The sequence below is a fragment of the Emydura macquarii genome, unplaced genomic scaffold, assembly GCF_026122565.2.
Source record: "Emydura macquarii macquarii isolate MOO-44397 ecotype Brisbane River unplaced genomic scaffold, CSIRO-AGI_Emac_v2 contig_1348, whole genome shotgun sequence".
NCBI classification, from domain to species: Eukaryota; Metazoa; Chordata; order Testudines; family Chelidae; genus Emydura; species Emydura macquarii.
Genome location: NW_027131485.1, coordinates 11,008,562 through 11,023,621, shown reverse-complemented (window position 1 = coordinate 11,023,621; position 15,060 = coordinate 11,008,562). Strand labels below are relative to the sequence as shown.

Here is a 15,060-nt window from a genome sequence, read left to right as displayed (position 1 = left end):
ATGTGTTCACACATCGTGGGAATTACTCAATGGTCGGACTACGCTCTAGTTCAGTTTTTAAGTCCTAGTGTAAAGGTGACATGTAAAGGTCTCCAGAACAGTTCCCAGATGCCGTTGCTACCGAGGCAAATCTCCTTTGCATATGGAGGGTCTATGGAGATAAGAGAGCTCAGACCACCATCGGAAACAAGCTGTCTGCAATGGAAAATGTGAGAAGAAGGGCTTTCCTGGGAGCATGTCTGTGTGACGGCAGCTGCCAAACACGGAGGAATGGATTATGGAAGTGGTCCCACTCTGAGAGCTGAACGTTTCATTATGGCTGGAGCTCATGGCAATACCCATGGCTAAGGCAGTCCAATGGTTCCATTCTGATGGGTCATTTTGCAGTTACTTTGAACTTTTACCTTCTGGGTTGAAATTTTCCAGGTTTGGTCTCTGCCTGAAAATGCTTTGGGTTTTGTGGTGTTTGGGTTCCCTACCCCCTCATTTCAATAAAAATGGCTCAGCCATTTCTGAGAATGGAAAGTATGAGGGAAAAAATACACTCTTGCCATTATTCAAAATGCTTTGCAACCTGGTTTTGAACAGCTCTATAGCCTCACTGTTTGGGTTAGAAACTTGAAATCTGGCACAGAAGTAACTCCTTGGTTAGATGCGTGCCTTTGAGTCACCAACTGAAAACCTGCTGGGATTTAACCAAGTTACAAGACTGTAAACAAAGTGCTTGCCAATGCACACCACATTTCTTGTTTTACATAAGAATGTCCAACTATTTTGCTGGTATCCAGGCATAAAGAAGGAAGCAAAGTGAAAATTTCTCTGTTGGAGAGTAAGTGTGAAAAGAGACAGAACTCTGAAGGAGTCCTATCAATGTTTAAACTGAATGATGTGCAGTGAAAGAGGTCTGGGATCTGTGAAAAAAACAAATCAGTATGAGACCATGTAATAAAGAACATACCATAAGCATACAAACAAGGGGGCAGAGTTAGGGTTGCATGAGCAACCTCAGATTTGGCAAAGCCTGTCGTTTGAGTGCTTCATTTTGCAATCTCAATTTATATGGACCATATTTTTTGTATAGAATACTAACAAATGTCCTCAAAACACAGTTGCAACTTAATTCCGAATTAGTCAAGTACTGCATATGGACAAGGGGGCAGATATAGAAGGCGGTAAGAATACCAGAGCTGATCAAAGAACCAGGAACTCTTTGGGCCCCAGCAATATAAGAGGCAAGCATTTGAAATACACCTAAACTAGGGTCCAAATGACTGGGTAAGATTTCCTTATCTCATTAGCCTCCATTGCTGCACAGCTTCTTCTTCTGAAATGTAAAAGAAAAAGACTCTCAGCAGATTAGCAGGTCTTTGCCTTCAGTTCTAAAAGCTGATCTGCCGAATCAGAAGTTCAACATCACACGATATGACACGAGGGCAGTCGTAGCAACTGGGAGGGTAAACATGCAGTGATAATGTGTGTGCAGACTCAGGAGGGCAGCAGAGCCCAAGGGCAAAGGTGCACAAATGTGAGTGTGAAATCACAAACGTAGCAGGGACGAGCGCACTGATGTGAGTAAGTAGTAGAGGAAAGAACAGAAGGATTCCTCACCTGCACAGGTTTCCAAGGTAAAATAGGCGGGGTTAATCCCATTGCATAGAAGGACTCTGGGACACAAGGTACTGTCAAAGTACTATACTCCCACAAAATGCAACGCTGGTCTTTGGGCAAAGACAGAAGCCAGGCTGCCTTCCCAGGCTCATCCTCCAAAATTCTGCTGGCAGGGAGCGGAGGGGTGCTAGGGAACTCCACTTCCTCTGTTAGCAGCATGGCCATCCGGTTTTGGATCTGTTTACGGGCTGTCTCCGGATCTTGAAGTAACAATGGAGGAGGTGGGAGGTTCTTACGCCTTTTTTTCTCTATAAAAAAGTATACAATAGAACATAGAGGGTGCAGGAGCACAACATGCAATCTCCTCTGAGAGCTGAACAGGGTTACCCGAAGTGCAGCTTTCAGGCCAAATGGGGCTCACAGAGCTCCTCAATGACACCTCCAGCTGCCATCATCTTTAATACAGAGAAACAACCCCCAGAAACTACAGCTCCCACTATGCACTGCTCCATTACATGATGGGAGCTGTAAACTTTGAGTTTCATCTTCATATGCAATCTGCTCTATTTTACGGAAGTTATGGGCATCTCCCAGGTTCATGAGAAGTTGCCAGTGCAGCTTTTGGTTGCCTGTCCCTGCTGCAGGAAAACAGCGCAGCATCTTGCAGCAATTGTCACTCTCCGTCTCTTTATGACTGCTGATGCCCGACTGCAGGTCCCCAACTGCCATTTAGCAAACCCTGTGCCTTACAAGCTTGCTTTCGCCACTGCACAACTCTTCTGCATCCCCCAATGCAACAATTAGCTCGTACCTGGAGCCTTAGCAGGAGGATGTTGAGGAGAATTTGAGCACACTCCTGAAGAGTATGTTCACCCTCCTACAGTACTTACTATTTTCCAGACAACTGGCTTTCTTTCAAAATCTTTATTGCACCCTGCATAAGCAATACATGCAATCATCAGTATCCAGAAATCTCTTCTAACTACTTTTGTGGAGGAATTATATATTGCATTAGAACTGACATGAAATAAAGGCAGGGCTGTCATTAACACACATACAAGCTAGGTTTTAATCCAGGATATACTGTGTTATATTACTCCTAAAATACCGTCAGCCACTGATGCTAGGACACTTCAATATGTACCTGCTCCAGGTTTCCACTTCACTGGCAAAGCACTGTCCAGTTTAATGCTTGTTACGGATTTTGCGTCCTCCTGCTTTTTTTGCTCCAGCAGAGATCGTGACATTGCCAAGGCAACCAGAAGATCCTCATCTGCGGTCTCCACCTTGGATGTCTTCTGCTTTTTCTTTGACTCCTTCTCTTTGGAGGACCCTTTTCGCTTTGATCTGTTGAGCTGATTGCTGAAATGTAAGAATGCAGCATAAGTTAACTGCAACTGGATCAGAGACAGGGAGCGTTGCACCCTTTACACCAGCTGTTCTAATCACTTAGATTCCCATTTCCAAGATAAAGGGAAATCATTTATAGTAAACTACTCCTGAACAGAGGGAAGCATTTAACGTCATTTGTGGACCCTTAGAGCAATCTGGAGACTGCTTGTTTGAAAGGGTAAGCACAGGCCTGTGGCACTGATGTAGACTGAAAACCTGACACAGTTACTAATGGACTGATCTGCCCTTTTTATGTATGATCATTAGGACTATCCTCTTAAAAAGAAAATCATCCATGGCAGGCATGGGAAACCTCAATTTCACCAACTGGGAGGTCAAGAGAGGTGCGGAGGATGACACTGAAGCAAAGCATGGAAGTATGTAAACTATGAAGAAGTTACACAGTACCAGGAGCTGGCGATAAGTGCTTTCATAGCTGCTTCTGGAACCTTTTGTTTACAACTCTGCCTCCTCGGTCCCATGTACTTTAAAACTTTGTGCCAGAGAAGAGCAAAAAACACGCCAAAATGTGGGGCAAAAAGCATGATCACCAAAAACTGCTCTCCTGTCCCTGTCAGCCACGTGGGAGATGGCAATCCACTCTTCCACAAACCAGTGGGACTAATGCACTTTCCACTTACTGAATTTCATAGTCATCCAGTGTTTGCTTTACTATATAGATGCTACTTGAGGCCACCAGCACAACTAAAAATCCATTCCACCTAGCCCTCATTCTCTAAATAAATTTGTAAATCCAATTCTTATGTATATTCCCTCTTTGTGTCTAGGTACAAAATGTTCCTTAGCTCCAGTCTCTCTAATAAACTCAAATCAACCGTTCAGTTTAATTTTTATAATTACCTCAGCTAGTGTAAACATCTCAGCCAAGTCAATGCAAGACTAATCCCGGTTTTGCCCCTCTCTGCTTAGCTGTAAGTCTCTCCACCCCACTGATCATCTTGGTTGCTCTGTTGTGCTCTCTCCAACTGAACTGCAGCTTTTTTCAAACAAGGTGCCTGAAGCTTGCTCCTGCCCAAATCCTCCTGGCTCTGTGTGCATGCTCACCCTGGCACTACAGACTGGTTTAATAGATATGGAGCTAGTGCTTCTCTCAGTGAAAAGAAGGCCACTAACATCCCTTACTTGCTCAACTCACCTAGGTGGTACAGGCAGCCCATCACCAAGAGCCAATGCCTGCGATTGCACTGCCTGGAGAAGCAGCTGTGGAGGGACCTCCATCTTGACAGCGCAGCTTTTCAAGTGACTGGCTCGGCTCTTGGGTGTATAGAACTGTTTCCCACAGATGGGGCACTCAGGGATCTGTGGGTTGCTGGAAGAGGGAGCCTGTGACTTCTCCAGCTCATCCAGACACCTGTGGGAAAATGTCAGTTTGCTCTTAAAAGCATTCTAAACTGTGCTCACACTAATACTTTTAAACTACACTAAAGAAGAACTGGAGTGATCAGCTCTAATACCTGAAACAACCAAAAAAAAAATTCCCTAAAGAAGTGTGTATCTCCCTCACACACACGCGCACACACGCACACTCTCTCTCTCTCTCTCCTCTCTTCTGGAACCAGGTGCTAAAATTGATGTATAACATATATGTGGTGGTTATAATCTGGAGAACCATGTTATATATACATTTATCACATGCCTGTGCAATTAATAACATACCTAGGGTTCCATCATCTGCCCACTAATCCTTCTCCCTAGGATTTGTTCTAACATTCCAAAGCCCTGAGCGGCTTCTAAAGCCCCCATTAAAAAAAAACCCCTCAACCTACCAGATAAATCCTCATTCTGTCCTCAAATTCCCCCCACTCGAGGCAAGATTATGTCCTGGCTCAGTGACAGCTTTTCTAGATATCGCAAGCTCTGGTCGAGAAAAGTCCATTATCTCATTGGGCTAGAAATGGGAGCTTTGCACCACTGGAAAGGAGAGCTCTCTAAATGGACCCAGTACTCAAAGGTCTGAGCTAATGAATTTAAAACCTGTGATCTTTTTTAGATCATTTGAAGAGGTTTTCATGGCTCTTTCTGAGCACTGTACAGCTGAACTCAAGAGGCGAAATCCTGGCCCCACTGAGTTAATCGAAGAACACTCATTGCAAGAGGGCCAGAATTTCACCCAGGATAACTAAGATTCCTGTGGCACTACATGGACGGTGATCAAAAACTAGTCTAATAACTTCTAAAATCACTCTGAAAATTTACTAACATAATATCTGTGCATTATGTTTCCTCAACAGACTACGCATGGCCTGGTGTGGTATAAAGATTTCATCAGCATTGAATTGGAATGTCATACATAACCCACTTAGGGCTTCATCTCTTGCGATTAATGTGGTAAACAAAAAAATCACGCCAATAAAACCCCTCTATCCTACCACACCACCGTGCATTTAATATATTAGAACAGCCACATTAATTTCCAAAACAATTTTTTAGGAACTGCTATCACTGTTTCAGCATCTCCAATCAGTAAGCAGGAGTGGGATCTCTCTTGACATCTTAATAATTAATAAAGAGGAATCATGCTTATCACTGTATAGCATCTTACACATTCAAAAGAGTTGTAGCTACAGATACTTCCAACCAGCCTGAATAGTTGGAGGATGCAGTCCAGAACTGAATGACTCAATCTCACCATTTTAAAGCACTGAGATTCACAGATAAAAACAGGTTTAAAAGTTTCCTATTTCTGATGTTTTCCAATGGAGAAAAGTATCCCTTTAATCCATAAAACCACTCACCAAACCAGGCCAGCATAACGTTAGCACGAACAGGGCCATACCTACACAGGAGGTCAGTCTAAATGATCCAGTGATCCCTTCTGACCTATGACTAATGAGGTCTCTGCTGGACTCCAAGCAAGACCCTAGAACCTAACTGTCACCAAATCCCATTAACAGGGGCTCAGAAGACAAAAAGCCCCTTCCCTCAGTTTTCATAATGCAAATGAGTAGCAAGAAAGCAAACAGAAACTACCTTGGCATCTCATACTGGTCTCTCCACTCTGCCATCACCAAATCCCTCTACAAGAGTGCACTGCATTAGCTGTTCTCTTATCTAAAGAACGGACATATTGCCATAAGAAAGGGGCTCAAATCCATTCCCAGAAATATATTGGATGCCCTTAGCTGGCCATCCCTTCAGGCTGCTCCATAGTATATTGTCATAACATCTATCAGGATGGGACAAACACTATTTTGTGGGCTGGGACTGACAACTGTCAAACTTGGATTGTCAAATACATGCTTTTATAGACCATCACTTACTCATTAGCCATGCTGTCTTCATTAATGCACCCCTCTGAGGATTACACTGAAAGATTCACACTGGGATAGTTGTGAGAAAACTTCGGGCCTCACCACACACTCCAGAGAGAACCCAGGGACAAATAATTCAGTCCCTGGTGTGATCCTCACAACAGGTTATATTTACTTACATCTTCAATGTTAAAATTACTGAGACGCAGCCTCAGCTTTTATCCTTTCCTACAGTAGCTAGGCTGGCTGAGTTTTTAGCATAGGAGGCAAGGGGAGAGTGGGCAATAATAAACACTGTCCTTTCACCTATTAACATGTTGCTCCCGTCGTGTTGTGTTCATGGCTGAGAGGTCCTTCTGACAGATCTGACAAAAAAATAAGCCTGCCTCTTCCAGACTTCCAGGTCCTCCTTCTTTGAGTTCCTGCTGGAGGCCCACTGCCAGGGCAACATCTGGCTTCATCGCAAGCAAATCTGGAGTGGTCACTATGGTAAAGGAGAGATCTTCTCAGAGAAAGCACTAAGCATTTTTATAAAAGGCTTGAACCTGTTATATTCAGTTATTCTTTTCTTGAACTGGATACTTAAAAATAAAATGTGAACTTTCTCTAGCACCTTTCATTCTAAAGAGTCTTGAAGTGCTTTGCATACGACACACACAGCATTACTGAAACGCAGCCACTTCTGAGGTGGGGGGTGGCAGTCAGCTGGTGCATAGCACACCACCATCCAGTACAGCAGAGGAGAGGGAGAAATTTGGCTAGGGCCACTAGTGCAAACCATGGCTCTTATATAAAGGCCACGGAAATGTTTAATGTCCACACAGAGCCAAGATGACCTTAATTTTTAAAGATGCCACAAACAATAAATTGCACTGGATTCTGTTTATCTACAATGATATTGACCTCCTTGGTAAAGAGCTTTGAGATCTACTGATGTAAAGCACTATATAAGAGTTAGGTATTATCATTATTGTTACACTGAAAGGATGAAGGAGTGAACTGACCCTGTTGGGATTTGAACCTGTGCTTCCAAGAAAGCTTTGTATTTCAAACTGGATACTTAGTTCACCATCCCCTCCAGGATCTAAAAGCATGTTACAGACATTAACTAAGCCACACAACAGTCCTGTGAGGTAGGTATTGTTAGCTGTGTTTTACAGATGAGGAAAGTGAGACACAGAGAGATTAAGTGATTTATCCAAGGTTACATGAGCCAGTGGCAGAGCTGGGAATAAATCCAGGAATCCTGAAGCTGACTCCCAATCTGCCACTCTAACCACTAGACAACACTCCCTGTATATTTAGGATAACTTGCAAGAGACATATACCATTCCCCAACTGGTTCTTTTCCTGGCTCACACCAGGGAGGTTTCCATCCGCCATAGTCTCTGGCAAGCTACTGCCCTGGGTGTGTTTCAGCTGTTTTGGTTTCACTCTCTTAAACTGCTGCATCTTCTCTACCATCAGCTCTGCTACCCGCAGCCTGGTTCCTGAGATCAGGAGAGTCTTCGCAGGGGATGAGGTGGAGATTGCTGGTTCTGCAGCAGCAGCAAAGGATGATGCTGTTTGGAAACAGCTGCGCAGGTCACTATCTGCTGGGGAAGTAAGCACAGTCCTAATAATCTGTCCCATCTGGGGTTTTGCAAAGCTGCATTAAATACCCAGCTAAACAGGCTAAGTGAGAGGGTTTCAGAGAAGCCTCCTCCTATAGCAACCTGAGCCGTTCTTGATTTTGGAATATGCTGGTTCTGATTGGATGAAATGTACAATTTGCTTAGTTAGTGAGTTTCATCTCGTAATAATAATCATAGTTAGCTCTTCTACAGCACTTATCTCAAAGTGCTTTACAAAGGAGGTCAGTGCATCAACCTCATTTTACAGATGGGGAAACTAATGCACAGAGCAGAGACGTGTCTGGCTCCAGATCATCCAGCAGGTCAGTGGCAGAGCTGGGAACAGGACCCAGATCTCCTGAGTTCCAGTCCATGCTCTGTCCTATGGGTCCCCAAACTTATTACGTCATGCCTCCCTTGCCCGTCTGCGCCCTTGCCCGTCTGGGCCATGATTGGGACTGGGGCTGGAGTTATGGCTGGGGCCACAGTTGGGAGTGGGGCCCCGAGGTTGGGAACCAGGGGCAGATTAGGGAGCAGAGTGGGGCTGGATGATGCTCCGTCCCCGGCCCCCTGTGGGGGCTGGCCCAGGGTGCACTCTATAGTTTGGGGACCTCTGCTCTATCCACTAGACCACACTGACTCCCAACCACTGCTCAAGGCTCTAACTCCCAAACTCTCCCAATGATGGGGCCTGAGAGATGCTGAGTAGTAGGAGTGAAGAGTTCCTGGAGAGAGGAAATAGGTAGCAGCAGGCAGAAGGAGTTGCCATAACAATAGAGCACTTCAGCCTTGGGAAATCCTCCCATCCCTGTACTTCACCTGACTGAGGGAGACCTCGCCTAGCTGACAGCACTACTGAAGAACAGCGTCACTAGGGACAGTCAGAAGCAAGAGTCTAACCAGTTGAGTACAGTCTAATGCACCAGGTTTGGGTGAGTAAAATGCATCCCCAGTGCCACCCTAACTCTCTCTCTGGGTGGAGTTTAGAAAAGTTCCACTGAACGTGAGAGTACATCCAGCCCCAGGCTATTTTCCACGAGAAATATTTCAGAGTGAGAGAAAGACGAAAGTTGGAGAAGTTACCTGCCAGGTTGTTCTGGTTACAGTTTGGTGACATAGCATCCAACTGAATGGCAGAAGGAGAGTCTCCATTTCCACCTCCCAGTGGAGGCCCATCATTTCCACAGGGTGTGGCTTTACCTCCTGGTTCTTGCCCCAATGCCTGCCCATTGAGGTCTGTGCACTCTGGCTCACCCATTCTCTTTCCAGCAGAGGAGTCATGCTGGCTTTTGCTCTTAGCAGCTGACTTGCTCTTTTTTAATTTGCTTTTTGTTGCAATGCTTCTTGTCCTGCTCTGAACCTTCCTCACTCCCTCAGCATCTCCAGCCTTTTTCTTCACCCTGCTCAACAGGTTAGCACAGAGTTCTTTAAAATCATTGTCCAACTCATCCATCAGCCACCAGCCTCAAGGCACTGAGCTTGTCTTCAATGTGATTGAGCGTGTGGGAGTACTGGGGTGGGACAGCAGAGTCAGCTCAGATCTGCCTCGTTTGATGACCTATCCACCCTCTTATCCTTATGCCTTATCCACCATCTCTGAGATCTGCATGCTCTGGATTCCAACAAGATTAATAGTAGGCACATTTCTGGATGGTCCAATATTTCACCCTCTGTATTTATAACTTGGCCATTAAGTCTGGTACAATCTTCAAGGAGTCCATTTGTTATCATTCATATTTAGGTGACTTCCTTGCTCTTTGATGGGTTCAACAGCAGATGGACAATGCACTCTGTTTAGAGGATGCCCCAGGATCTTCATGGTGTGTTAGAAAGCTTTGTGAAGCGCTTTATCTTAGCATCTAAACAAAAGAAATAAACAAGTGTAAATGAAAGATGGTCTGTATAGACATAGTATGGAATAGAGTGGAGCTTTGAGGATCAGAGCAGGAAAATCCTGATTAAATAAGGCACATAACTGACACAAAGTATTGTCAACCACCAAGCTACCAACAGACATAGGGCATGTTAGGAGGCGAGACATAAGCATTTCAAAGTAGATTCCTGACATTAGGCTCAACTATCACCCACAGAAAAGCACGTTTCCTACTTTATGAATGGGATGAAGATCAGGATTTGAGACTGACTTTAAAAACAAACAAACAAACCCAAAAACAGGAGTGGAAATGAATGACAGGGCATGGAACTAACACTCCCCCCACACACACACACACACTTCAGATTGAACACCTATGCCATCATAGTGTGAAATTCAGTTTTCTGTCAGATCATCCTTTAGTAGGATGGTCCAACATATATAAAGCTTTTTCTGCTTCTGGTTTGTGTCTGGGAGCAGCCCCATCAAACAGAGTCAGGCTCATCCCTTCCCACTCTCTCTATACACAGATACCTGCTGCTGCCTGCTCACTTTCAGTGTTTGCTGCTGTCATTGCTGGCAAACGCTGCCTTGTAGGCCTGAGGAAGGGCACTCAGCAAACCATGGCACTGGCCACTCTACACAAAGTTCCATCAAAGTACAGAGGCTAAACAGTGAGAAAACATTTTTTAAAATATCTTTAATTTCTCTGAGTTATAGTAAAAATAACAGCACTACTCACACATACCTGGATATGACATGTCCAGAAGGAAGTTGATCAAACCTTAAGCGATATTGCAACAAGATCTCTATTCTTAGACATTTCTGACTGCCTTCTTCCTAGTGCCAGAATTTGGTATGGTATTTAGATTGCTCCCAATTCCTATTCAATCAATTAAATTCAATCCTGAAACAGTGTTTCACTTGGAATGGCAGCAATTGCTGCTCAGTTTCTCCAGCAAAGCTCTGGGCACCAAAAGAGTCAAAATACAGGAAAAACACAAGCTGGATTGTTTTCTCAAATGGCTTGCTTTCAGACATGCAAGGCAAAGGAATGCTGGGTACACACTTTCATGGGTCAGCCTCTCCTATAAGCTATTACAGATGTTAATGGGTTTTTTTTATTTTCAACATAGTCTCCCAAACCTGTAGAGACTTTGCTATAAATCTTTGAGTAATGTCCTATTAGCGAGAAACTGATTTTTTTTTTGGTAGCCAGTTCATAAATTTATTTTCCTGGACAGAATCTTGAGGCAGTTATCACTATAAAGTGACCATTTTCTTCTAAGTAGAAGACAGCATAGAGAGAAAAACTGAATCTTACAGCCTCTGGGTTTGTAAACAGTCCTCTCAGACAAACTACTGCTGTCACATTACTTAATGGTGACCTCCAAATACTGTACTTTGAAACAAATCCAACAGTATGTGCTCAATGCCTCTAGATGAGATGGGCAAAGCACAAAACTGATGTTATATTCCTTCTTTTTCAGGTCTCCCACTCTGGATTTGAAGGCTCTTGCTCATGCACTGTGCTGATAGTATCACATGAAATTTAGGGCTTGTGTATGAAAGAACACTCAAAAAAAATTAATCCAAATTAATTAAGGGTGTGAATGTGGAGTGGATTAGTTAAACCACATTAAATCCCTATATAGTTTTTTTATTCATTTCTGAAGTGAATTGAGCTAAATCGAATTAAGGCCACTTTAAGAGTGTCCACACAGGGGTTCAATGCAGTTTAATTACAAAATCATTCAGATAAATTTTCCTGAGTATTCCTGTGTAGACAGGCCATTAGAAACCGTCTGGCATTGGCTTATAGGGGACAGAGAAGTGTTGCTTCTTCACAACACTGTATGGGTTTGCAAAGTGCTTCTTTTAAATATCATATGCTCATCCCTTACGCGATCAAAAAAATCTTTCAAAGCCACCCAAACTAGCAAAATAAAATACAAACAACAGCACTTAGACCACCTAGATGCCAACTCTATGATCTAGCTGGGTAGTGTGACTGATCTCCTATCACTAGGGTAGCACATGCTGGGATGTCACACAAAACAGGACCAATAAAAGTGGATGTTGGGACTTGGAAAAATAGAGGGGGAAAGGTAAGAGTTAAATCAATTATGTTCTGAGTGCCTCTCTTGCTCAGGCTATTTGGCAGACAGGGCACAGAGTTTTCAAAGAATTTGCCATCTCCTTTAAATAATGTAAATTATTTAACATTATCTGTGAGATCAGCTATATTGCAAAGGGATTGCAAGGTTCAGCTACTTTAGGCTTTCTTCCCTCCAAGTAGTGAACTACTCTATGGAAATGACGACTACGAAGACAGAGTGAACCATGAGCCCTTCTCAAGAGGGAAAGCATGAAAAAATGAGTGAGCAGATCAACTGGAAAAGAAAGAAAACTAGACACCACAATAATAATAATACTTTATTTCCCTATTTACTCCTGAAATAGATGACTTCTTGTCTCACTGGAACATAGGAATTGTGACATGGGAGCTAGTCCAGTATTCTGTCTCCAATAGTGGACCAGATGCTTCAAACAAAGGTGCATGAAGCCCTGCGTAAAGCAGATGTTGAATTATCTGCACCCCTCATTAAATCTCATCCAGACCCCTAATGATTATCTTAAATATTCCTTCCAAAATGTGTTAGCAGTAACTATAACACCTCTGTATATTTTTGTTATCTACATAACATCCAGTTCCTCTTTGAATCTTGCTAAGTTTTTGGATTCATTTACATCCTGTGGCAATGAGTTCCCCAGTTTAATTATGTGGTGTGTGAAAAAATATTTTCCTTTTATCATTTCTGCCTTCACCAGATCTTAATTTAGAGCCCTGTAAGGTGTCCACATAGGGTGGTCACTGACACGTCCGCAGAATACGTGACATTCTAGTACTGGTGCGTGAGGTCACGCCGGTGGAGGCTGAGTGGCGCACTCTTCAAAATGGCTTCCTCCATGTGTGATATTGGACAAAACCATGTCGCTTTTATATTAGTACTGGACTGGGGACAAGCCACACAAAAACATAAAATCGGAAGCTTAAAATCAGACAAATGGCCTGCCTATGTCCAAGGAATTTACATTTTTCCCTCCAATGTGCAATCCTTTGCATTTATCAACACTGAACTTCATGTGCCATCATGTTGCCCATTGATCCAGCTGGGTTAGGTCTTTCTGAATTTCTTCAAAGGCCTCTCTGGTCCTGACAAACCTAAGTAATGCTGTGTCATATGAAAATCTTGTTATCTGACTGCTCACCTCTCTGTCTGGATCATTAATAAATATACACTGGACCTAGTACAGAACCTTGAGGTCCTACTGTTAACTTTTTGCCATGATGAAAATTGACCATTTATTCCTCCTCTTTGTTTCCTGTCTCCTAGCCAGTTTCTGATCTATGACAATACTTTGCCTCCCACCCCATAACTACTTAACTTCAGGGTGTATTGATTTAAATCAAAGTGATTTGAGTCACTAATTTTAATAATTATTTAAATCAGCAACCACAAAATCTTGATTTAACTCATTGATTTTTCATCTTGTTTTGATTTTGTACGTTTTAGTTATTTTCCTAAAGAAGGTTGATTTTCAGTGGTTGGTAACCATTATTACATGCTGATTTGCAACTAAATATAGCCTTTAGACTAAATTTGGTCCTTCTTTTTGATAACCAGAAGGATACACTATATCTATACACATTTATTGAAGTAATTATATAGCTCAAATTATGTTTATTCAGATTGTTAGTTTTTATATTTTTATTATGTTAGAAAATGGTGACTGATGCATTTCTTATTCACTAGATGATTAATTTTTTACTTGTGATTTGTGTCAAGTTCTATTTGGATGGGAATTGAAATTCAATTAAAAATGCATCAAAGCAGTATTTAAAAAATAATAATAATAAAACTACCTTAACTGTGCTCTATACATAAGGAACAAAAGTTTATCAAAATATGCTTTGCATTTAAAATTAACTAATTTATTAAACAAAAGAAGTTTATCTGTAGTTAGTGAACTGAACTGATTGTTTCTCGTCACCCTCTACATCAAGATTTTAGAACTAGTAGAGCTGGTCCTCTTGCACCTAGTTTTTATTCATAGGTTGGAAGAGGAAAACAAGTTTTCCTGCTTTTTCAGCTCCCATTCAGTTTCTCAACTGTGAATGAATCAGTCATTGACCTGAACTAACTGAATATACAGATAAGAAGAAAATATTCTCTCTGTACCTTCAGAAGAGGCTATTGCTGTCAAAAGCTGGTTTAGCACTTAAAACAAACTCTGGTTCCAGATGCTCAGCCAGTGACTTCCACCAGTTCAGAGGTCTGACTTTCTTTGAAACTTAACAGCAAACATGTACTGCTTAATATTATATTTTGTATTTAATTTGATTTTAATAGAGTATATATTTAGACCTTAATATAAGTTATTAATTTCAAATTTAATTTTAAATATGTTATTTAAAAAAAGAAATAAACCTGTATTTAACTTAAATTTAAAAATTCTAATTTAAATACAAAAAATATTTTAATCCACCTTGCTTAGCTTCTTTAGTAGCTTCCTGTGAGACACCATGTCAAAAGCCCTATGAAAATCTAAATAAACTATGTTGATTGGTTTTCCTTGACATGTTCAAAGAACTCCAATAGGTTAGTGAAACATGATTTTCCTTTGCAGAAAGGATTTGACACTGACATTATGATTTTCCACATTTTATCATTATAATTTTAAATACCATTTCAACCAATTTAACAGGTACAAATGTAAGGCTTACTGTTCTGTAACTCCCTAAATTACCCCTATAATCTTTTTTTAAATATAGGTAAAACATTGACCGCCCTCCAATCCTCTGGTGCAGTAGCTGTTTTTAATGAGATTGCATCTATTTGCTAGCAGCTTGGCTCCTTCAGGATTCTTTGATGCATCATCAGGGCCTGGTGAGTTATTGTTTTTAAATCATCAGTTTGCTCCAGGATCTCTTCTTCTGTCGACTCAATCTCTGAGAATACCTCATCTTTATCTCCAGAAAAGTGCAGATCTGGGGTAGATATCTCCTCGACACCTCTTGTCTATTTTTTACCTTGCTGCTAAATACACTTTCTTGTCCGTTATTCATGGAGGCCTCATTCTCAAAACCTAGTTGGTAACAAAGATCCTGATTCTGCCACACTTACTGATAAGTAGTAGCTTACTCTGTGATTATTCCCTTGATTTCAACAGGATTACCTGGGGAATAAGGCACTAAACATCAGTAATGGTAGCAAAATCAGACTTTAAAAATCAAGGG

At 42.0% G+C, this 15,060-nt stretch overlaps 1 protein-coding gene across 2 annotated transcripts in view; it reads right to left on the bottom strand.

The window, feature by feature from the left end:
• SLX4 (SLX4 structure-specific endonuclease subunit) overlaps positions 1 to 15,060 on the bottom strand; it is a 37,849-nt gene that overhangs the window by 18,036 nt on the left and 4,753 nt on the right. For both annotated transcript variants that reach the window (XM_067551130.1, XM_067551132.1), the window contains exons 2-7: positions 8,969 to 9,744; positions 7,601 to 7,864; positions 6,579 to 6,756; positions 4,157 to 4,372; positions 2,753 to 2,970; positions 1,609 to 1,916 (exon numbers count right to left, since the gene is read on the bottom strand). In XM_067551130.1, the coding sequence (XP_067407231.1) occupies positions 1,609 to 1,916; positions 2,753 to 2,970; positions 4,157 to 4,372; positions 6,579 to 6,756; positions 7,601 to 7,864; positions 8,969 to 9,338 (1,554 nt within the window). In that variant the 5' untranslated portion in view covers positions 9,339 to 9,744. The remainder of the gene's footprint in view (positions 1 to 1,608; positions 1,917 to 2,752; positions 2,971 to 4,156; positions 4,373 to 6,578; positions 6,757 to 7,600; positions 7,865 to 8,968; positions 9,745 to 15,060) is intronic.